Below are 24714 nucleotides of genomic sequence, written 5' to 3'. Positions count from 1 at the left end.
TAAAGTTAAAGGATTTTGGGGGTAAAAATCCCTATTTACTTCTTCAGTTTAGGAAGTGAAAATGACCAAGCGGAGCTAGCAGTCTTTTTAGAGAATCACATCTGAAGTAAGGCCAAGCTATGTAATCTAACACCCAAATTACATCCAACAACCATACACCAAGATGGAGGAAATTAAAAACGTTTTTTAATAATTCCGTATGTGTAAAATGCTAATTTTAAAATAACATTTTACGAAAAACCAGAGAAATTGATTTTTTTTTAAATAAGGTGTGCGAAGTACGAAGTTAGTGGGCAGAAACATAACGCCCGAATGACAGAGATTGGTTTCAGGGGAATAAAAAACAAACAAACACCGGAATCTACAAAGTCGATTAGTTTTCCAAGTTCGTTGTTTACTTTTCTCACGGCAACCAGGTTGTGCGTGTTCATTCCTTCCTTTTTATGATAGATTTTCTTCATTATATATTTTACAATTCAAACTTTGTATGTTTAAAGCTGTTTTATTATTTTCCACACAAAAACACCACAAATGTATCGGTATACATACTGCCTTTTAAAGTAAGTTTTAATCGGTGTGAAGATGGCTACTTAAGGCAAGAAAACCTTGATCTTTCATGCTAGATGATTTGGACCATGACTGAGGCAGAAGAAGTTATGGTCTGATTTTTGGACCCAATGCAATACTGCCTCAGATCATGGGATTGGTATTTAATAATGAAAAACAATAGACTGACCATGTTTTACCCTAGTTATTCATATGTTTGATTTTCACCTTCGAAATGTATGTAAAATAGTTCTATCTCCTTAACATTTTACCATCCCACTTCCAATTATTTTTCATTTTTTTTTTAGCCAAAATTATTTCAAAATAGACTAGCTATCATATGTATTCTTAACCAAAATGACTTTTCAGTGTTTACAATGAAGAAAACGTAATGCTATTCTTTGATTTTATATATATATATATATATATATATATATATATATATATATATATATATATATATATATATATATATGTGTGTGTGTGTGTGTGTGTGTGTGTGTAACAAATATTACTATATGGGCCTTATTTTCCTTATTATTATTTTCATTGTTAGTAACCATATATATTTATCTCAATAAAATAAGTAAACTTTTTCTTAGTTTTGTACAAAGGTAAGTGAGTTGCTGTGAGTAGTATTTCATTGTTAAATTGGCAGTGCAGAATCAAGTCCTACATTAGGTAATGTCATTTGTAAAGAGAACTATATCATTATAACGTGGAAGATCAGGGTTTTCTTTCCTTAAATGCAGCTTTAATCCGCTCATTGTTTATAGTAAACATCATATTTTAAGCAGCTGTTATTGTCTAATTTACATATTAAATGAAACCTAATAGTATTTCACATGGTCCAAATCAGTCCATAATATGGTGTAAAATAAGCCTGGTCTAAATCAGCCTGCACTTTCTGGATTGCACGTGCGCTGTATGCACTCCTGCATTTAAAAAATGTTAAACTTACAGATAAACTGATATGTTGAGATTATGAAGATAAGGAAGAGAATGTGGTACAATCCAAGAGGAACTTTTTGTTAACAAATGTATTATATTGTAATAAATTGCAAAATTGGAGCTTTTTTGTAATAGCTGATGTGTGTGTGTGATCGGTAAATTCCTGAGTTGGGGTGCTGTTGTCATGTATTAATTGAGCAGCAGCGTCTCTTTATTAGCTCTTTTTATTAATGGCTTATGCTCAGTACTGATCAAATGATGAAGTGGTCTGTTTTGAATGTGAATTGTATACAAATGGTGATGAAGTCATTGTTGAATATGAATTGAATACAAATGCTTTTACAGATATTGAAAATGAAAGTTATTTGATTACCAAAAGTCATGCTGAATGAACTTTTGCTAATTATTTGAAGTTTTTTTCAGTATAAGTTCATTTTTAGATGCAGAATTTGTTATGAGGCTTCATGCGATGGAAAATGGACAGAAAGTCACAGAAAGAAAAGTCTCAGATACAGTTAGGACAAAAAGTGACAGGACACAATTTGATTTATAGTAAATGGTAGACAAGTAGGACAAAAAGATGCAGGTCATACAGTCACATTCTATAATTATTATTATTATTATTATTATTATTATTATTATTATTATTATTTTATTATTAATGATTACATAAAAATGAATGGCTTCACAGGAAGTGAAAAATTTTGTTGCATCTGAAGTCTTAATGGGAAAATTGTATACAACAAACATATAAGGCAAAAAAAATAATGTAAGGCAAACATAACATCAAAATCACTGAGATTTATTTAAGGCCTCTGACAGGAAAACTGTAAAGCAAACATAACATTGAGATCACTGAGATTTATTTACGGCCTCTGTTGAAATTAAAACTGTCAAGCAAACATATAACATTGAGATCACTGAAACATACTTTGTAAAATAGAAATATAACATTGAGATGACTGTCTTGAAAATATTTTTAAAAACTCATACAGCTTATACTTTGCTTATTATGTTAAAGGGGAACACTCCTGCATAAATTTTCAAAATTTTTATTTTCGTTTTTCTCTGTTAGGTTCAGAGTTTGAAAAGTGTTGAAATTTAACCTTGAGTTCTAACTGACAAGGTTGAAAATTGTGTTTAAAGATGATCAGACTTCAACATATGTATGGCTTTCTTTGTTTAAAAATAATGCTTGTTGACACAATATTGTCACATGATGAATCAGTGTGGTAATCTAATGTGCAAATGGTATGGGTGGATTTTTATGCTTTATATTACTTTATGTGATAATAAAATAGTATCTACAGCTGTTGCTCATGGGATGAAAAAGTTTAAATACATAGAGGATATTTGCTTGAAACGAGTGAATAACAGATATATTTCATCGAGTGGATAAAGTTTTTCACCCACGAGATGAAATGTATCCGTTATTCACTCGTTTCAAGCAAATATTCTTTTTATTTTATGCTCACATACGTTGGCTACCTAAAGTTTGTGACACAGTGAATTAGCAGATTTCTTACGGTAATGTCAGCTGTTTACCGTACATGTTCTGCTGTGCTATGTGTACCTGCGCACAAAATTAGTTCCACATCAGATTGATAAAAATTAACTGATATTTCCAGAATAACAAACTACAAGTTTCAAGGATAACAGACAGGGATTATTACTAATAAAACAACAACAAGTAGTTCGTCAATGTATAGGTAGTTCACTGACAAAAAATCAAAGGGAGGTAAGTATGTTCTGACCCCAAAAAGTACTTCCTGTAATGAAAAAATAGTTATTTTTTCACTACAGTGAAATATCAATATTATTTTAATTAGAAAATCAAGTAATTCACTGCTAGCATTAAATAAATAGCAATGTCTTCTCCTGGAACTAGAGCACATTTTATATGCAGTTTAAGATCAGTGGATAATCAAGTAAATTTCTCATGTAATTGGATTGTTGGGGTCATCTCAAAGTGGTACTGATTGAAAGTTTACATATCACAATTTCCTCTGCCTCTATTTCTGTCTCTGTTTCTCTCATAAAATAAAATAAATGGAATAATAAAAATATCAGCCCTCTATCTGTTTATGTTCATAGTAAACACATATTAACGGTAACCCTTAGTGAAAGTTTACTATTAATAAATGAAGCTGTAAAACAGTTTCAGCATGGACATTGAAGACAGATTAATCCACACAAATAGATGAACAAAGTAAGTCCAATATACCACCAGCTTATTGACATGGAAGTATAACAGGAAATAGTTTCAACAGGTTGCAACTCTTGACTACTTTTCAAGAAATGAAGTTAATTTATTGGGTAACAACATATACTTTGAAAGAATGAGGTGTGGCCTTGAATATGACACAAACCAACTTCAGATCTCTATGTACAAGATTTTAACAAACAATAACTTTCTCAGAAACTGCTCCCATCCAAGAGTTATGAAAATTTTAAAACCACTGTGTTTATCTGAAGTCTATTTGTGGTGTTATCCTAAAATTTCAAAATTGTGTCATTAATAGTATAGCATATAAACTGCATTACTAATGGAGGGACCATGAGACGGACACGAAGACATAATCCACACCTTTTAAAAGATGCAATAAGGGTAAGGGTTAGGTTAATTTTTGCTTTGCTTATTTAAAAATAATGACTGTCAGAACACAAAACAATGACATCATTGCACGTCTCTGACTTTAATTACATAACTAATAACTACACACATTAACGATACTGACAAGACTTTATTTTAATATTCAACAATAATTATACTTTCATTACAACTATAAAGAACAAAATCTTTTGCTGATACATTATTTAATATGATTTCCTAATTTTTAATAATATATATTTTCTATTCAGTTGTCATGTCTGTAGAAGGAATGTTTGTGAGGTACATACAAATAGTGTATAGGAAAAGGACAACAGCAAAAAACAACATATGCGCATTGGTTATTATTATTGTTATTATTATAAATTCTGTTAAACACTGGTTTTAAAGGTCCTTTATCCATTATTTGGAATGCATCCATTCCTTTGTCACTAATGTATGTAAAACTATCCCTGATTTAAATTTGCTGCAAACAGCAATTTGAAATCATACTGTAAACTAGATCATTAATAATCGATTATTAATAATTATAATAATAATAATTGTTTTGAGACAGCCTTTTTCTCCTATCAGCTTCAGGCCATTTGTCATAGGTTGGAAGCATGTATCTACTGTATCTGTTGTAGTTTCAGCTATTTACTCTTTCTCCATTTTCTTCATGCAACTAATCCCGGGGCCCCGAGTGGCCGAGTGGTCTAAAGCGCTCTTCGTTACGGATCACTGCCATCTCACCTCTGTCTGCGGCGGTTCGAGTCTAAGATTCAGCCAATGTGGATATGTGAGAAAGCTTGCCAGTAGCTTCTCGTGGGTCGGTGGTTCTTTCCGGGGTTTTCCCGGGTTCTTCCTCCACCATTAATACTGGCCGCCATATATAGCCTATTGTGTGCTGAAAAAATGGCGTTAAACCCGACAACAACAACAACAACAACAGCAACTAAGCCCACTTGTACTGAAGGTTTTTCCACAAAACACTTTTCTTCTTCTGGGATGTGGGTCTTCATCATGCAAATGTTGACATGGAATCTTGGTTTCTTCGGTAACACAGTTTTTGGAATATGTCTACCTTATTCCTGTGCTATTTATGAACTCAGAAATGATACTCAACCACTTTTCAAGGTCTGAAAGTTTTACTTTGATTATCTGTGTATCTGTGTATACCCAAATGTTTTATTGTACTTTATGTGTCAGAAAATTGTGTTTTTACAAGGGTTACAATTTCCTAAAGTTTTTTGAACTTTGTATTTTATCATATTATAGTAGGACTCCTTTAATATCTCATTAATTTGCAGTTAAGGCTGTCATATGTAATAATAATAAGAAGAATAATGATAATACTGTGGACTTAGTATGGCACCTAATATCTAGAAGCTCTAAGTGCTTTACAATAATAACACTAAAAACATGTACAGTGACAAGACAACAAAAGCAAACGCCATGAAATTACAAAATTAAATGATGGCAGGTTTGCTTGGATGTCGTGCATTAATTGGGTTCTATTTATCTTACTGAGGTTTCTCTTCGCAGCAAACAGAGATGGAGGATTAGGGACTGATACGGTGAGATGGCATATGATGTAGAGTGTGTGTGTGTGATTTGGATTTTAACGTTGCTTTAAAAAAATTTCAGTCATATCGCTATGATGTCTGCAATGTGGCAGTTTATAGTCACGTCTAGCACTCGGGCATCATGCCGCAGGCATGTAGCATGATGTCCCACCCAGTCACATTATCCTGAAACCAGGCTGACCAGTCTTAACACTAACCTCTTAATACTGAGCGCCAAGCGAGGCAGATGTTAGTACCATTTTTGTAAGTCTTTGGTATGACTCGGTCGGGGATCAAACCCATGACCTCCTGTATCCGAGTCAGATGCTCTAACCACTAGGCCACTGGAGCTGTCATATGATGTAGAGCCTCTGATGCATGTTCATGGGTCACCAATGAAGACTTTAGAATATTGTCATCAGGTCTATGAAGAATCAAGTTTATTTAAAATTTGACCATGTTTTTGAGTTGGTTGGCTAAATGATTGACTGAGGGTGAGGGAGTTAGATCCAGACACTTTGGCTCATGGTCTGATTTATTAGCCATGTTTCTGTCATTTACATTTAAGTAAAGATGAATGCATTCCCAGGTTGTCAAGTCTACTGCACAGTGTAGTATCAAGCACCAAGGAGTTGTTATTTAATGGAATTCAAGTGGGTCCATCAAAGCATAAATGGGTTGACTAGCGAGTATACCATGTTGATGTCATGTTCAAAACATAAGATGGTTGTACAAGTGGGGCAAAACATCTGAGAAAAAGTCTAACAGTCTTTGTGCCCAAAACAAGCATAATATTTATTTGAATTATTCATTGGAATTACAAAGTGCTCATTGACTTTGGTCTAAAACACTACTTTGGGATTATTGAGAACTCATTCAGAGACATTTTGCATTGTATTATTGTGGTACTTCTGGACACTCAAGATTTAAGTAAACAGGCATGAAGCCAGAGTAACGAATTAACAGTTAATCCTTATCATTGCAATTATCCTTGAAAAGGACTACCCAACAACCCACCCCCTGACATGGTTCAAAGAAATTAAGTTCTGTTGAGTGTGTAAGCACCAGCAATTGAAAGGCAAATACACTATAAATGATGCCCTTTTTTTGTTGTAACAGTGTTTAAAATTAAATTGGTGATGATGCAAATCGTAATTGTAACCAAAGCTTTGTCTGAATTTGGACAAATTATTGATATGCCAAAACAATAATAACTTCTATATAAATGCATCTTATCCAAACACACTAGTGTACTAGTCATTTTTGTAACTATTCCAATTTACTGTGTACATTATTGGTATATGCAATAGACAATTGTGTACTAGTCATTTTTGTAACTATTCCAATTTACTGTGTACATCATTGGCAGTATGCAGGAGACATTGTGTACTAGCCATTTTTGTAACTATTCCAATTTCCTGTATATATTATTGACAGTATGCAGTAGACATTGTACACTGGTCATGTTTGCAACTATGCCCATCCCTTGTGTACATAATTGACAGCATGCAGTAGACATTGTACACTAGTCATGTTTGCAACTATGCCCATCCCTTGTGTACATAATTGACAGTATGCAGTAGACATTGTTCACTAGTCATATTTTCTTGTGTATATTATCACACTATGCAGTAGACATTGTTCACTAGTCAGTTTTGCAACTATTCCAATCTCTTCAGAGCATGATTATTGTATTACAACTTTGGAAACTATCAGATTCCAGCAGTAATCTGAAATCTTTATTCCCACCAACCGTGATGTATCTGCATGTATGGAACACAACATCTGAACTGTAAACAGTATGATGTATAAACTAAATGATTTACAGTTGATATAATGTTTACATGATTGTGAAGATTACCATTAATGCTACCATAACATCACTAGCAAAGTAGGACTTTCAAGATAAAGTCGTGATTTCCACTATGGCTTTTTAAATCCTCTCTTAATCCTGATGGGATATCAGGGCAGGTGCTGAAATAATGAGTGCACTTCTTTTTAGTAATAGTAATTATTATTGTTGTTATTATTATTATTATAATTATTATTATTATTGCAGATGTTGAGGCACAAAAAAGATGCAGAAGATTTAAATTAAGAGATGAGTGCTCAGTTGAAGGAAGATTTTGTGGAACGTAGGTGTCATCCCATACCATCAATTCCGCAATCATGGCAGTTGGAAAATCGGGGACAATACATGGAACTAGATCTAAAAATGTGTCAGCTGAAAAACATACAATATGCTTTCATGTGGGGAAAGGAAAGGTTTGTGGATAATTTCAGTGGCTGATAAAATATACCAAACAAATGGCACATTTTATATATACTATATATTCTGTATGTCATTTCCCACTTCTTAATGGGCATCAACAGATTTAGAGAAATAATTTTTAAATCCCTTGTAAGTTTAGGACATGGTTTTAAAATTAAAAAATATGGTAAGCACTTAGATTTTCAGACACAACTTAAGCTCTGCCGTGATAAGATAAGAGAAACAGACTAATATGTTTTTGGAAAGTGGAGAAATGGCTTGCTTGTCATCTGAAATATCTTTGATATGATTTGGAGATGTTTTACTACACATTAGATCACTGACACTGATACAGTTAATAACATGTATTGAAAAACATGAGAATAATATGTCACTTTATATTAAAAGAGAAAACCATGAAGAAAGATCCTTTATCTTAGAAATTTCATTTCACATTGTCTATAAGTTTAAAACTTGCACCTTTGCATCTACTCGTTGCATATATTGGAATTAATTTCATTGGATCATAACACATTTTTAAAAAAATCAAATGAGCACAACAACATATTGTTTCGTCATGTTTCTCCATTACATTCATTACTGCTACCTCCAAATCCAAGCCTCCAGGAAAGATGGAAAAATATCATTCTGTCGATATATTATTATATGGACAAGGGACTCTTACAGGTTAGGTCCCCTTCTACCAGCATGGTGGCTACCATTATACCCGGATTAAACCGGTTGTCAATTTCGCTGCCATATGCTGAGATGTCCTCCAGACAATCCAGTTAAATTCTATGACTTGTATAACTTAAATTTATTCATCAACAGTTCTTTTTCAATGGTACAGTCAGTCAAAAAAATATTGTTTTATATGTTACATACAACATTTTTGTGAATTCTGATTAATATATTGATACACTTGCAAATATTATACCATTTTTCTTTTATTGTCACATGATTTCTCCTAATGTAATGGGATCAAGTAATGAATTTGATGGAAAAATCAAATCCCTTAGTAAATTATTTTTCTTCAAATACGTTACCCGTTCACAATACCTTATTAGAACTACTACTATCTCACAATTCCAGCCCTCCATCTTTTAGGTGGCACTTTACATTTTCGTATTTTGTACAGGGTTAGAATTTTAAAAAAGAATTTCCCCGGGTTTCCTTACTGGATATACTAGCTATTTGAAAAAAGACCTGGTATATCTTAGCTATTGTTCAAAGAACCTTTAATTCCCTTTATTTTGGTGTATGATTGATAGGTGTAATATGGGTTATAGAGTATACAGCTTGGCCTTATTCCAGATGTGCACCTTTCAAAAAACTGCTAGCTTCACTTGGTCATTTTCACATCCTGAACTTCCAAGGTAAATTGTAAACACAACTGAGTGCCCTCTGCCTGCATTTACCAGAAGGACCACTATACAGCCAGGCTAACAGCAGGGCCTTTATCCTCTAACCTTCTGTTTAACATCTCAATGGATGACATCTGTGAAAAAGCCATCACTGAGATATTTCCTGTCCTCTCACAACCACAGCATTGATATAGGGATAGTACAGGAAAGCAGTAAAATGGACCAAAGGATCAGTCATAGGACACAAACCTCTGAAAGCTGTCCTATTCATGCTCCACCCATCGACTGTCTGTTTTTTCGCCTACCAAGCACCGAGCAGGTTCTATAGTTTATTCCACACCTTTTCTCCGTCCCAATGGCAAATGACTCTCTATGTCTGGTCAACGGACTAAGTGCCCTCAATCCATTCATCCATGCCCCATGGTTCCCACTGGAAAGACCACAGCGCATTTTGAATGTTATCCATGAGGGAGACTTTGCCATCACAGTCTCTATTCACAAGACTCACAGGATGTTCCTGCTATTCACCTACAAAATCGTATACCATTTCAGGGCGCTCCAATCGGGGCTCAACATCGGCCCTTGGGTCTTCACTCATCTGACAAATCGAGTAATGGCACATGTCCAGACCATTTCTGTGACAGCAGCATGAAGTTACCTGGCCAACATCTTGCAGCAGCATCAGTGAGTTAGCTCTGACAGGACATGATAACCCTTGTTTCCAATCTGGATTTTTCATCAACAAGGAAAAATCCGACCTAGTACCATCTCAACAATTTGTTCACCTAGGTATGGAGTTTAATACACAGGCAACATATTTCATCTCCCTCAGGATCGGGCATTGAAACAACTCATGGTAGCACCTTACATTTGAGGAATCCTTTCGCCTACTAGGCTTGCTCAATGTGGCAGCGGACCTCATGGGCCTAGGTTGCCTTCTACTGCTTTGCCATTGTTTTCTCTGCAGGAATGGATTTCTCAAGTTTGCCAACTGGACCATCCACCCACCATCAACACCTAATTGAGGCACAATCTGCAGAATTGGGAGCAACCTAATTTGGCTCATGGCATGTATACATCTACATGGGGCCCCGAGTGGTCTAAAGTGGTCTCCGTTACGGATCACTGCCATCTCACCTCTGTCTGCGTGGGTTCGAGTCTCGGATTTGGCTAATGTGGGTATGTGAGAAAGCTTGCCAGTAGCTTCTCATGGGTCGGTGGTTCTTTCAGGGTTTTTCCGGGTTCTTCCTCCACCATTAATACTGGCTGCCATGTATCATGTGCTGAAAAATGGCGTTAAACCCGACAGCAACAACAACAACAATACATCTACATGTCCACCCACTCAAGATTATAGTCTGTACCGATACAAGTATGGAAAGCTGTGGAGCCCACCTACTACCATCCTTTTGGGATGCCAGTGATGCATGCTGTCCCCAGGAACAACATCATTATATCAATAATTCTGGAGAGGATGGCCATTGTGAAAGTGCTTCACCAGTTGCTGGAATATTTGATTGGCAAGGGAGTTCTGATTCTGACCTAGACCTCTGCAGTGATGATTTATCTCAAATGACAAGAAGGAGCCGAATCCTACAGTGGTGACAACAAGGAAGACCTCAGTCCCCAGACCTTTGCATCATGGTGTGAGACTTTCTGAAGTGGTGTTGTCATCAACAAAGCCACATATATGTTTGCCATATCCTGGGACCCCTCAGTGGACTCGCTTACTCTTCGTCATGGAACAATCAACTAATAGAGAAGGAATTGTCCCTCCATCCCACAGTTTTCATGTAGATCTATACCCATATGGGATCGACCATTGGTGGCCTGTTTTGCAACAAGGTGAGTGCCAAACTCCCATATTTTGTCTCTTCTGTGCTGGACCCAACAGTTTGGGCAATTGATGCCTGATTGTTGGGTTGGACCAGCCTGAATGCATACACCTTCCCTCCAACTCATCTGATTCCAAAAGTGATACAGAAAGCAAGGAAATCAGCATATTGACTCATCCTCATTGCACCACACTGATGGGAGAAGTTGTGAATCAATGACTTCATCAGTCTTGCATCAGAAACCCCACGGAAATTTGGATTTTTCTTTCATCTACTCAATCATGATAGCAGTTCATCCTTGTCCAGGGCTCATGAACCTGCACATCTGGATCATCTCAACAGGCCCTCATACTTAATTTATGCAGCCAGTCATAGCGAGAATCATTCAGGCATGACAGCCCTCCACTCTGAAAGCATATAAAGTCAAATGGCACAGTTTCACCCAGTGGTACACAAATGAACATATCTTGTCTCTCCAGGCATTGATACCACAGATAGCTAATTCCCTCCACTGGCTCTTCGAAAAGAGCAAGTTAGCACCAAGTATGATCAAAGGTTAACACTCCATGATTGCAGACACCTTTTGTCATCATGGGAGAGAGGATATTAGACAAACCCAAGTTTTATCTGACCTTGCCAACTTTGTGTATAAATGGCCAAAATCATTAACACTATGCACAAATTGGAACCTATCTTGGGTATTAACCTAGCTGGATAAGACACATTTTGAACTGATTTCAAGGGCATCTCTGGTGCTCCTTTTGTATAAGACCTGCGTCCTCATGGCATTAGTGACTGCAGTCAGAATTGGCAAAAAATATGCCCCATCAACAGACCCAAATTACATGCAAGTTCCAACAAGACATGTCAGTCTTATTTGTGATGGCATCCTCTTTGATCACCAAGCACCTTCTCCCTTTCATGGGTAAGTAAACTTTTGTCATGAACCCTCTGTCTCCTCTGGACACATCAACTAAAGGCCACCTGTAAGACCCAGTACAGGCTTCAGGTGATAATTTAATAAGAACAGAGCCATTGCATCGAGGGAGATCACACATTCTACTTCTCATAAAAGGACAGGAGGATCTATCAGAACAGACTATCACATCCTGGAGTAAGGGGATTATTCACTCAGCATATAGGGAAATAACCCTAGCTCAATGAACTTATTACACACTTTGGCTCATGAGGTTCGGACAGTTGCCACCAACCTGGGTTCAGACCAAAACTGTTACTTAGCGAAATCATTCAGGCTGTGGGATGGAGATCGGAGTCCACATTCGCTAGCTTTTATCAACGAGATCTGACAGTCCAGAGGGCCCAATTCACTCTGGTAGGACCTATATCAATAGGTCACCCTTTTAGATTGATCAACAGCTAAAGATGTGGCTTCACAACTTCAGCTGGATTTGCAGTGGAAAATGTTCCCTTTTGAAGCCACGCCCCAACAGATGGAGTACCCTCCAGTCAGGTTACCTAGAAGCTGTCTCAAATACATTAGGGGACTGGAGATGGTATCTCAGGGGTAAGGAGATGTCCCTCCCTCCGCCACTTACCAATTATCCTATGGTATTATGATTGGATAACATATTTGAAGAAGATATCAATTTTTCCTTGTAAAATATGTTTCTTAGAGAATACTTACCCAATCATAATACACATACACCCTCTTGGATAGTGTGCCTTCTGCTCCAGTAGTAACTGGCTAATTCTGTGACTTTGCCGCCAAGTCTTATACATAAGGGGAGATCATAAGTTGGCAGAAAACTTTTAGCTCTCTTTAGTTAAAAGAAGCATATGGGAGGGCTGGATTTGTAAGGTAGCAATAGTTCTCATAAGGTATTATGATTGGTTAACTATTCTTGAAGAAACATATTTTACAAGGAAAAATTGATTTCTCTATTAATACTTACCTGATCAAATCATAAATAATCCCTTCTACCCATCTCTGCAATGCAAACATAGTTTAAAGTATTGCTAACGTGTAATTAAAAAAAACAATATGAAATCTGGTTCCAACAGTAGCCATCTAGCTGGTAGAAAAGGTATTTAACCTGTAAGATATGCTTCCCATTTATATATCTACAGCAAAAAGAAAAAATTTCTCTCTTCTGGAAGGGTTGGATTCGGATGTAGCAAAGAAAGTTATCTTGATGTAATGTGATCAGGAAAGTATTATGGGAGAAACATAATTTACTAAAAATTTGCTTTTTTAATATATTTTGTATTTATGTTAATTGAAATGTAATTTAGTTTGCTACGAAACTGCACATATTTGGATCAGTTTATTGGTTGCATTTGCAGTATTAAGATTTGTTGTATTTAATTGATTTTTGTTTTCCTTTATTTTATGACAGGCTCTGTGGACAGTCAGACTTTTATTTTGTTCATGTACATGTAAAGTGTGATTACTTTGCAGTATGACTTAATGGCTAGCCTAATATTACATGTGAGTTTGATTGCTTTGGCTTTGATGTTTCATTCATTTGTTTGTTTTGGGACACTGAATGAAATATTTGTGTATGTGTTTGGATGAAGGTACAGTAATTTTGAGCTCAACTGGTTATAGATTAAATGAGCTTAGGTGATGGTCTTTTTCTGTTGGCCATGGCAGCCATCTTGAACATTTGTTTATTGCTACTTCTTTTGAATGGATGGTCATATCTACATGGGGCTGCTGACTAAAAGACTTTTTTATGATGTCTAGTTTGTCCTAAATGAAAATGGTAATGATCTGATGACCAATATAGCCACCACAGTGGCCATCTTGAAAATCTTTTTATTGATACTGCTCATACATCAATATTTACTAAAAGACTTCTTTATATATAGCCGTTACTAACTATAAATTGTTGCCAGTCTGTCATCCAATATGGCTGCCATCTTAAAACTCTTGTTATCACATCTCTAGTTAAACACAAAGTCAATTTACATGAGGTTTTCATCCTAAGACCTCTTACATTGTCCATTTGGTCTTGAATAAAAATGGCTCTGATCTGAATATGACCACCAGAGCAACCATCTTGAAAATATTTGTTATTGCTTCTCCTACTGAAAGGAACATCATATCTTGATAATGTTATCTCTACTCCTCTCAAATTTGATAGCTATATCAACATGGGGTTTTCACCAGTAGACTTTAGGATACATTGCTATCATAAATGAAAATGGTGCCAGTCATACATCCATTATGGCTGCCATGATGACTGTCTTACAAAGCTTGTTTTCACTACTCTTCCTGTCTTGATGATCATTATGACATTGGTTTCACCAAGTCGTAAATGAAAATGTACCAGTCATACACCCAACATGACTGTCAAAACATCTGTCTTAAAATCTTGTTGTCACTACTTCTCAAGAATGAATGATCATTATGACATGAGGTTTCATCAAAAGACGTCTAATTATGTCTCCTTTGTCCTAAATAACATGTATACCACATCAACTAATTTGAAAATATTGTTATCACTGAAGAATATCAGAGTTGATTTCAACAACCAATAGTTAAAAGGAAGAAATGGTCTTATCTTGAAATCCTGGAAATTCTTTTTGCCCTGTAGAGCACCAGTCTTTTCAAGGGATTCTTGTTACTCATTATGTTGTTTGGCATTTAGCATAAATATGTCATATCAACACATAAGAAACTGCTGTGTCAAGGCAGTGAGTCTTTTTCTTTACTCTGAGACAGACCGCTCCAGTGGCCTTGTGGTTAGAGCATCTGCCTTGGATGTATGAGGTCGTGGGTTCGATCCCCGGCCGGGTCATACTGGAGACTTACAAAAATGGTACTAACGGCTGCCTCGCTTGACATTCAGCATTAAGAGGTTTGTGTTAGGACTGGTTGGCCTGGTGTGACCGGGTGGGACATCATGCTACATGTCTGCGGCATGATGTCCCAGTGCTAGACACCGCTATAAACTGCCACATTGCAGACATTGTAGCGATATGACTGAAAAGTCTTAAGGCTACGTTAAAAATCAAAATCACACCACATTACTCTGAGACAGACCCTGTCATGTGATCAGGAAAGTAATATATATTTTCATACATCATACATACCTTTAATTACTGTATGAATATTCAAATGTTGGACATAATCATATGACGGGATATTATTAGCCACATAAACTAAAATAAATAAATAAATAGAAATTATTCAATGAATCAATAATATAAAATAAAAATGCAGTGCAAACTTAGGTATACAAGAAGTAAACTCAGATGATCATGACGAGAAAGGGAAAGAGAGACAAATTGTTTCACATGTAGACACAAATTAAATCCCAGGCTTCAGTAGAATTTATAATTAAATATTGACTCACATGTAGTAAGCTTCTGTGATTTAATTTGATGTTCGCATGATCATTTGCACTCACTGTGGTTGCATTAACTGCAAAATATTCTGGCAATATTGTCAACCTGATTATCATGAAATTTAAACATTTTGATTGTTTTCATACATAAACTTTACCAGAAGCTCTTGCGTAGAGGTCCTGATGAAGGGTGGCATAGCAAGGTTGAAATTTCTCATGTAAATTGTCAGGAAGAGCTTCAAATCCAGATGGTTTTACCATGTTTGTAGAATAGCTTGTTGTAGGTTTTATTGGAGTGTGACCATGTGATTAGTGGGCAGAATTATATTTTATATTGTGCCGGGTCAATGTCATTAACAAATTTAGCATGATTGCGCCAGTACTCATCTCCCACAATAACTCATACACAACATGGTCCAAAACATAGCAGCATAAGTGAAGGGGGTGAATTTCTGGGGGACTCAAATCAAAACATAGTTGGTACTTAATTAGATTCTCACAGATATGCTCACAGGCATTGCTGTGACCGTTTATTGCCACTTTTCATGCTTGAATAAAGAAGGCAGATGGCATATATGATGATTACACTCAAGCCAAATTAAAAAATGAAACTGAATCACAAATTTCAGTTGACAAAATTTAGTTAACTTGAATTTTTTTCTTAAAGTGTTGCCACCAGTAGGCATTACTAACATTTTTAATGATCAAAGTTTTGTTTTTATTGTTATTAACACTCTATTGAGAATGTTTGTAATACAGACAGTTGAACAGATAAAGATATAACTTCTCATTAAATGTTGATGATTAAAATTCACAGACATTTTCCACCATTTTCAGTTATAAAATGAGGTATCTATCAAGATTTCATTTGCCAGTTTTTATTACACTTTTATTCATGTCAACAAACATTGGCCTATTTAGGAGGGATATCTTCTGTCAGTAAAATTGCAAGCCACACCTGCCTCCATGTTATAAGCAAGTCAGCAAGTTAGAGCAAGGGAACAGTATTTGTAGCATACAATAGAATGAAACAAACATAAACAGTCTATCTTAAATTTACATATATTTTGTAGAAACATAGATTTATTTGTAGGAACATAAATATTGCAGCTGAGAGATAGAGGTCTTGAGAATTCCAAGCACTCTTTTAATTTTAATCAGTGAGTCAGTGTAATTAAATTAATGAAACACCCTTTACCAACATTAGTGTTAGTTTCTATTATTAACTGATTAAATGAGATTAACGATTCTTTAACTTTTAATTAATTGTACAGCATTTGAACGTCCATGTGCAATATTGTATTTGAAGCAAAATAATTACACTACTAATCAAAGAACTGTTTCTTTTCATATTTAAATGACAGAATGTACGATATGATGACTTTATAAGTAGCTGTCAATCAAAGTGATATTTACTGTGTGGATAACATGAGTTTACTAAATTATTTTTACAAGGATGCTAATAAAGAAGATTCAGAGAAGTTGTTGTTGTGGGGTTTAATGCCATTTTTCTGCGCATGATGGGCTATACATGGCGGCCAGTATTAATGGTGGAGGAAGAACCCGGGAAAACCCCAGAAAGAACCACCGACCCACGAGAAGCTCCTGGCAAGCTTTCTCACAACCCACATTAGCCAAATCCGAGATTCGAACCCACGCAGACAGAGGTGAGATGGCAGTGATCTGTAACAGAGAGCACTTTAGACCGCTCGGCCACTCAGGGCCCCATTCAGAGAAGTAAATTCATGTCTAAGTGGAGGGATAAAACATAAGACTGAATTAAGTTTTGAAGTAGTTACTTTTTCAAAGAGACACAAGCCAGAATATTTGACAACAAAAGATGTGAAATATGACTCTACTTAGCGACAGAAAACTTTAGTTGCAATGGGTTGATTGTTATCCCAGGCTTTAAATTATTGACTTAGAAAAGGGTTTCAAACATGCATGTAGCCCATGTTTTAAATTATTGACTTAGAACAGGGTCTCAAAAATGCATGTAGCCCATGTTTAAAATTATTGACTTAGAACAGGGTCTCAAACATGCATGTAGCCCATGGACTTTGTTAAATAATTAATAATGCAAAGTTTTTCTTCACAGCCAGTCAGTTTGGATAAAAATTATATTGTTACATCATTTACTTCTTGTTTCCAACATTTCAACTGGCTACCTTTGATATGAGCCACTTTTGCTGTATGAAAAAGGTTTCAGTGGCTTTCAGGCCCATGTTGTAGTCCTTGTGTGGCCCCTTTCAGGCCCATGTTATAGTCCTTGTGTGGCCCCTTTCAGGCCCATGTTGTAGTCCTTGTGTGGCCCTTTTCAGGCCCATGTTGTAGTCCTTGTGTAGCCCTTGTGGTTATTCGAGTGTGAGACTCCTGACTTGGAAGGAAAAATGTTTTGCAGTTTTTGCGCAAACAATATCTCAAAGTGACATAGGTTAGTAATTCTACCAGTGTATTTGTCAATGGAACTGACAAATTGAGTATTGAACTTATAAAATCACTTGACATTCTGGACCTGACAAAGCCTGTGTAGCACGGTATATGCCTGACCCTAGTTAAATCTGCAAAGTTAAAGTTGCTGACACTATCTTGAAAAGACTCTTTCAAAACTAAATGAGCAATAATAATATTAAGAAGAACAATACAAGTTCTCTATCACAGCTTGGCCAGGTGGCAGATATGTACATGGACATTTTTTCAAATCCAGCAACTAAATCATATATGTATGTATGTATGTATGCATGTATGCATGTATTGTATGCATGCATGCATGCATGCATGTATGCATGTATGTATGTATGCATGTATGTATGTATGTATGTATGTATGTATGTATGTATGTATGTATGTATAAGAGCCAGATATATAATATCAACCAATGTTTTTGAAAAATGTAATTGTTTTAAGAAATAATTATATTATACATTATTTGCTTTGTTCTTTGTTTTAAAGTGTATACATCTCATACAATCTTTGCAGGCAATTACAGTTTTGGTACCATTGAAAAGTAATGTGGGACAAGTGAATTTTTTGAAACCACTTGTTCTGAACAAGTGGAGAAAATGCACCTGTCTGGAAAACCATAACTTCTGTAAAATAATTATGTTTTTTTCTTCTTCTTGTCGTGATTGTGTAATCATCCTATAGACCTTATACTATTGACAAAGGAATTGGTTGACTCCAAAAGTTCTGGAGTTTGTTTCACATCAATTTTGCACTACTGTTTGTCAATGTTTGTTCAATATATTTGAATTTTACATTACCAGCAAGATCTAATGATCCAGTGCAGTTTTGAATGATTGTAATTTGACATGTGATTTGTTATATATACCGTATTTTCCGGCGTATAAGTCGATACTTTTTGACTTGAAAGTTCGGTCTTCGTCTTATACTCCGAATCGACTTATATATGGATTGTGTCATTGAAATTGCATCGACTTATATATGGATTACAGTATCCGGTATGCTATTGACATTGCTCTATAATCGGCATAATCGAAAACAGGTCACATAGAAGTACAAATTCATGTTAAATTACTATGTCAATAAATTGTCATAAACTAATATGACTGCGTTTATATTTGTAAGTTTTATCATTATTTATTTTGCATTCTGCGTGTTTTTCTTATTTCTCAAACATAAAATAAAAGAAAACAATTTACCGTACCGGTAAAAACTTCACCGGGCCGCATAGCACACTTACGGTCTATACTCTATAGTGTACTGTACTAATTCAAAGCATATTGTTTGTTCCTAAAAAAAAAGATATGAAATAACTGGTCCATTAATATTTGATTTTCCAGTATAATGTTGGACACACATGAGCAGTTACGGGCATAGCTTTTTGATTGATCCAATTGATCCTACAAAGGGATGTAATCCATATTAACTCGAGCGTTCTATGATTATTTATGAAATAATGTAGATCATGCATTCTACTGAATCCCCCAAATCATATGTTTCTAATTGTATTTGACAAAGTTTCTCAAATAAATTAGGTTTAAACTACACTAAAATCAGATATATAGATGGACTACCAGTACTCACAGGTCATCAGTGATCCATGATTTTTAGTTTCAAAATTCAGTTTAAAGCAAATTGTAATGTCAACACTTCACCTATATTCATTCTTAACCAGCTGACGATTCGGTGTCTCTCTTTGATTATACCGGTTGTTGATAAATTGGTCTTTGGTTTCCAACAACAATCAAAGCCAGTTGCCGCAATTGTTTAGACCTTGATATTGGCTTTAGCTACCGATACTAGTTACCATATTGCCGGTACCCCATTGTTCTTTATCATTAATCCGCATCAATTACGCTACCCGTTTTTAATATCAATGGGATTAAGTACAACAGGAAATGATGCCCACTCCCTTCTCTAGATGTAAATAATGAATTTAGCCATGGGCATTGTTTTCATTGCTATAGTATGGGCACATTTTAATGAGTTCGGTATATTTTGATCAATCTTTTCAGTCATAATCATTCATATAAATATCCCCGTACAAATCATACAACTTATCTCACAATGCCTCCCGTCAAATCACGCAAGTCTTACACAGCGGCTTTTAAGCTGGAAGTTGTAAAGTTCGCTGAAGAGAAAGGTGGGATTTCACAGATATGTTAAAGTATAATAAAAAGTATTTTTATTTATTTTTTGTTTGCAACTTTTGTTTTCTGTCTCCTCATTTTCTTCACATTTCTGATTTCCCTATGAATTGCCTTATTTCCCTATTGTTAGCCTCACTGAGTTTATCTCATCTGTTGAATCTTGCACTCAAGACTGGTTTCAACTGGAAGGAATAATCATAGCATGCACAGCCACGTGGCTCTTGTTGCAATGGATATCATAATTAAAACAAATATGGTTTAAACTAAACTAAAATCAGATATATTGTGGGTGCGCGCATGCTTGTGTGTGTGCGCACGAGAGAGAGAGAGTGAGAGATGAAAAAAATTGTCAGTGTACAAGATCGTTCTTTTATTCAGGGCGGTTTTTATTTGTAGCTTTTGCAAAGAGAAAAAGACGGTATTTTGAGTTACCTGACAATTGTGATAATCCTCATGTATTACGAGCCTACTATTCCATTATCAATAAACACCTCTAAATCAACAATTCATTCTTGTTTTAATTACGATGTACATTGTCACAACAACCACATGGTTATGCAGTGTTATTTACATGGTAATTAAACATGCTTAGCGCTTTGGCTATAATTGAAACCAGATTGAGGGCAAGAATCGCCAGAATAGGTCAAATCAGCGAGGCTGCCAGTAGGAAATGAGACTTTTTTAGGGAAATGAAAATCTGTCAAAATTTTATTGAAGTCATTGTCCATACAAAATTTGTTATAAGGACAAGAGATCATACCCATTACTTTGTATTCGAACTCGCCGATAAAGATAATAGTGGGGTATATCATTGAATAGATTAGTAATAAAATGTTAATTATATCCAAGTCCAAACAGAACAAACTCTTAAAAAATAGTATATGTATATATATATATATATACAAATCGATTTAATGGAGTCCATGACTTTAAAACTTACGATAGAAAATGACAAGTTTGTACAAGTTACGTTTGTAACTACAGGTAATAAAATGAACTACAACATGGATGTGCTTTCAATTATAATAAAACAAGCATGGACTGTTTATTCAGCTGTGTCAATTGATAACAAAATATAGCAGTTCAGAAGTAAAATCACAAGCATGTTAGCATCGGTAATGCAATTTCACGATTGCCGGTAATATGGAATATCATACAATGATACCATCAATATTCATGCAACCGGAAGTTACTAGTATAAAATACAAAGCCAAGTTATTGACCTGGCCTCGTCTTATACTCCGAATCGACTTATATATGGACGAAGGATGGAAAATTGACAAAATTGGTCAATTCGACTTATACTCCGCATCGACTTGTAGGCCGGAAAATACGGTATATATATATATATATATATATATATATATATATATATATATATGATAATAATAATAATAATACAATATGTTGGAATTATTATTATTATTATTATTATTATTATTATTATTATTAAGTTTAGTTGTTTTCTTTTTTTCACTGTACTCATCACTAGATTTATAAATACTGGTAAAGTAAACAGTTACATTAAATTATCATGTAGCTGATACAGCAAACCTTTTCAGGTATGGAATTCAGTGATCCATGTTGTTTACGGTGTCCAAAGATGGGTCATGCTAAAGCTGACAATGTTGTATTTGATATGTATCTTGATTATCATTACAACATGCTAATGCAAGGCATCCAGACATATATCAGACTTGATCTGACAATGTTGTGTTTGATATGTATCTTGATTATCATTACAACATGCTAATGCAAGGTGTCCAGACATATCAGACTTGATCTGACAATGTTGTGTTTGATATGTATCTTGATTATCATTACAACATGCTAATGCAAGGTGTCCAGACATATCAGACTTGATCTGACAATGTTGTATTTGATATGTATCTTGATTATTGTTACAACATGCTAATGCAAGGCATCCAGACATATATCAGACTTGATCTGACAATGTTGTGTTTGATATGTATCTTGATTATCATTACAACATGCTAATGCAAGGTGTCCAGACATATATCAGACTTGATCTGACAATGTTGTATTTGATATGTATCTTGATTATCATTACAGCATGCTAATGCAAGGCATCCAGACATACATCAGACTTGATCTGACAATGTTGTATTTGATATGTATCTTGATTATCATTACAACATGCTAATGCAAGGTGTCCAGACATATCAGACTTGATCTGACAATGTTGTGTTTGATATGTATCTTGATTATCATTACAACATGCTAATGCAAGGTGTCCAGACGTATCAGACTTGATCTGACAATGTTGTATTTGATATGTATCTTGATTATCATTACAACATGCTAATGCAAGGCATCCAGACATATATCAGACTTGATCTGACAATGTTGTATTTGATATGTATCTTGATTATCGTTACAGCATGCTAATGCAAGGTGTCCAGACATATCAGACTTGATCTGACAATGTTGTATTTGATATGTATTTTGATTATCATTACAAAATGCTAATGCAAGGCATCCAGACATATATCAGACTTGATGTGACAATGTTGTATTTGATATGTATCTTGATTATTGTTACAGCATGCTAATGCAAGGCATCCAGACATATATCAGACTTGATCTGACAATGTTGTATTTGATATGTATCTCAACTGTCAGTTCAGCTTGCTTTTGCGTGATGTTCAGACATGGCTTAGGCTTGAGCTGACATGTTTTATCTTATGTGTACCTTGACTGTCAAATTGAATATAGTATGCTAATATATAGTGTCCAGACATGGAGTTAATGTTTTATGTGACCTGTCAGTGCAGCTTGCTAATACATAGTGTCCAGACATGGAGTTAATGTTTGATGTGACCTGTCAATGCAGCTTGCTAATACATAGTGTCCAGACATGGAGTTAATGTTTTATGTGACCTGTCAATGCAGCTTGCTAATACATAGTGTCCAGACATGGAGTTAATGTTTTATGTGACCTGTCAATGCAGCTTGCTAATACATAGTGTCCAGACATGGAGTTAATGTTTTATGTGACCTGTCAATGCAGCTTGCTAGTACATAGTGTCCAGACATGGAGTTAATGTTTTATGTGACCTGTCAATGCAGCTTGCTAATACATAGTGTCCAGACATGGAGTTAATGTTTTATGTGACCTGTCAATGCAGCTTGCTAGTACATAGTGTCCAGACATGGAGTTAATGTTTATGTCACCTGTCAATGCAGCTTGCTAGTACATAGTGTCCAGACATGGAGTTAATGTTTTATGTGACCTGTCAATGCAGCTTGCTAATGCATAGTGTCCAGACATGGAGTTAATGTTTTATGTGACCTGTCAATGCAACTTGCTAGTGCATAGTGTCCAGACATGGAGTTAATGTTTTATGTGACCTGTCAATGCAGCTTGCTAATACATAGTGTCCAGACATGGAGTTAATGTTTTATGTGACCTGTCAATGCAGCTTGCTAATGCATAGTGTCCAGACATGGAGTTAATGTTTTATGTGACCTGTCAATGCAGCTTGCTAATGCATAGTGTCCAGACATGGAGTTAATGTTTTATGTGACCTGTCAATGCAGCTTGCTAATACATAGTGTCCAGACATAGTTACTGCACAGATTAACTTTTTTGGCACTGTTTATACTTCACTTTTGATTTTGTTCAGTAACTGTTGATGTTGCAGTCAAGGGTAATTAAAGCCATCTTCCAGATGGTTCTTTGCTGCTGTGTCTTTAATGGTGAACTTGAAAAATTGCAAGTTCTTGGAAGGCCCAAATAAATTTTGTTTTATATGAATGATATACCGAATATGTGAAATATCCATTTCTCATTGAATTTTAACAGTGGCCCACCTCCCAGGTTGGCTTCCATCATAGAAACTCCCTCAAGAATAGTCAGGTTGAATTTATCACTGAATGAACTGACAGCACTAGAAAATGAAAACCTTAGTCCCTTCAAGAACCTCAGGGATCTAAATGCTTCATTGAATAGAATCAACAAGTAAGTAACATTTGCACTTTTGTGTCTTTTCATGTGTGATTGTAAAGGTGCTTGGCACTTAGGAATGTACAATTCTGAAACAGGAAACAGGGGTATATTTCTTTTAAATCATTAGAGTCCAGATCAGAGGTCCTGGAAGCATTTACTTTCTCTATAGAGAACTCTCTGACTGAATTGGTTTATACACTGTATTTATCAGAGTCCAGATCAGCGATCCTGGAAGAAGTGACTTTTACTACAGAGGTCTGTGTGATTGAACTGATTTATACAATATTTATTTAGAGATTTTACTTCTACAGTATGGATGGATTATGTCAGTAAAATACAGGGTACTGTTTAGATTACGGATTTACTACAAAGTTTTTTCCCCTTGCTTTTATTGGGTTCTTAAACTCTGAAATACTTGAGAGTGTTTTATTGAACTTCATTCAAGCATCTGTAACACCATGAGTGAATTCCAGCGAATTTGATTTTGTGAATGAATTGCTGACAGAAACATAAAACATTTATTTTGATCACTGTGAGCAACATATGAGAGGGTCTTCTTAATAATAATGGTAGTTAATGCAGTCTATGGTTTATATATGTGAGGTTTATGCATTTTTTAACGTTTGATCAGCTGTTTGTTTTGGGTAGATAAATTATGGACAAATGGCTAAAATGACAAATAGGATACAGGACTTTGCCAAGCTACTATCAGGGTA

At 35.3% G+C, this 24714-nt stretch overlaps 1 protein-coding gene across 1 annotated transcript; it reads left to right on the top strand.

The window, feature by feature from the left end:
• Positions 1 to 239: 239 nt before the first annotated feature.
• LOC149773173 (uncharacterized) lies at positions 240 to 24010 on the top strand (the record flags this gene model as incomplete). Its single annotated transcript, XM_089946699.1, has 3 exons — positions 240 to 560; positions 7712 to 7917; positions 23855 to 24010. Coding segments are annotated over exons 2-3 (320 nt in total), but the record flags the coding sequence as incomplete, so codon positions are not given.
• Between the last annotated feature and the right edge of the window lie 704 nt (positions 24011 to 24714).

This window comes from Sinohyriopsis cumingii, unplaced genomic scaffold (genome assembly GCF_028554795.1).
Source record: "Sinohyriopsis cumingii isolate HCF-2022 unplaced genomic scaffold, ASM2855479v2 utg000846l, whole genome shotgun sequence".
Taxonomy (NCBI): Eukaryota; Metazoa; Mollusca; class Bivalvia; order Unionida; family Unionidae; genus Sinohyriopsis; species Sinohyriopsis cumingii.
The sequence above is the reverse complement of the archived record's forward strand: the minus strand, read 5'-3'. Positions and strand labels throughout refer to the sequence as shown.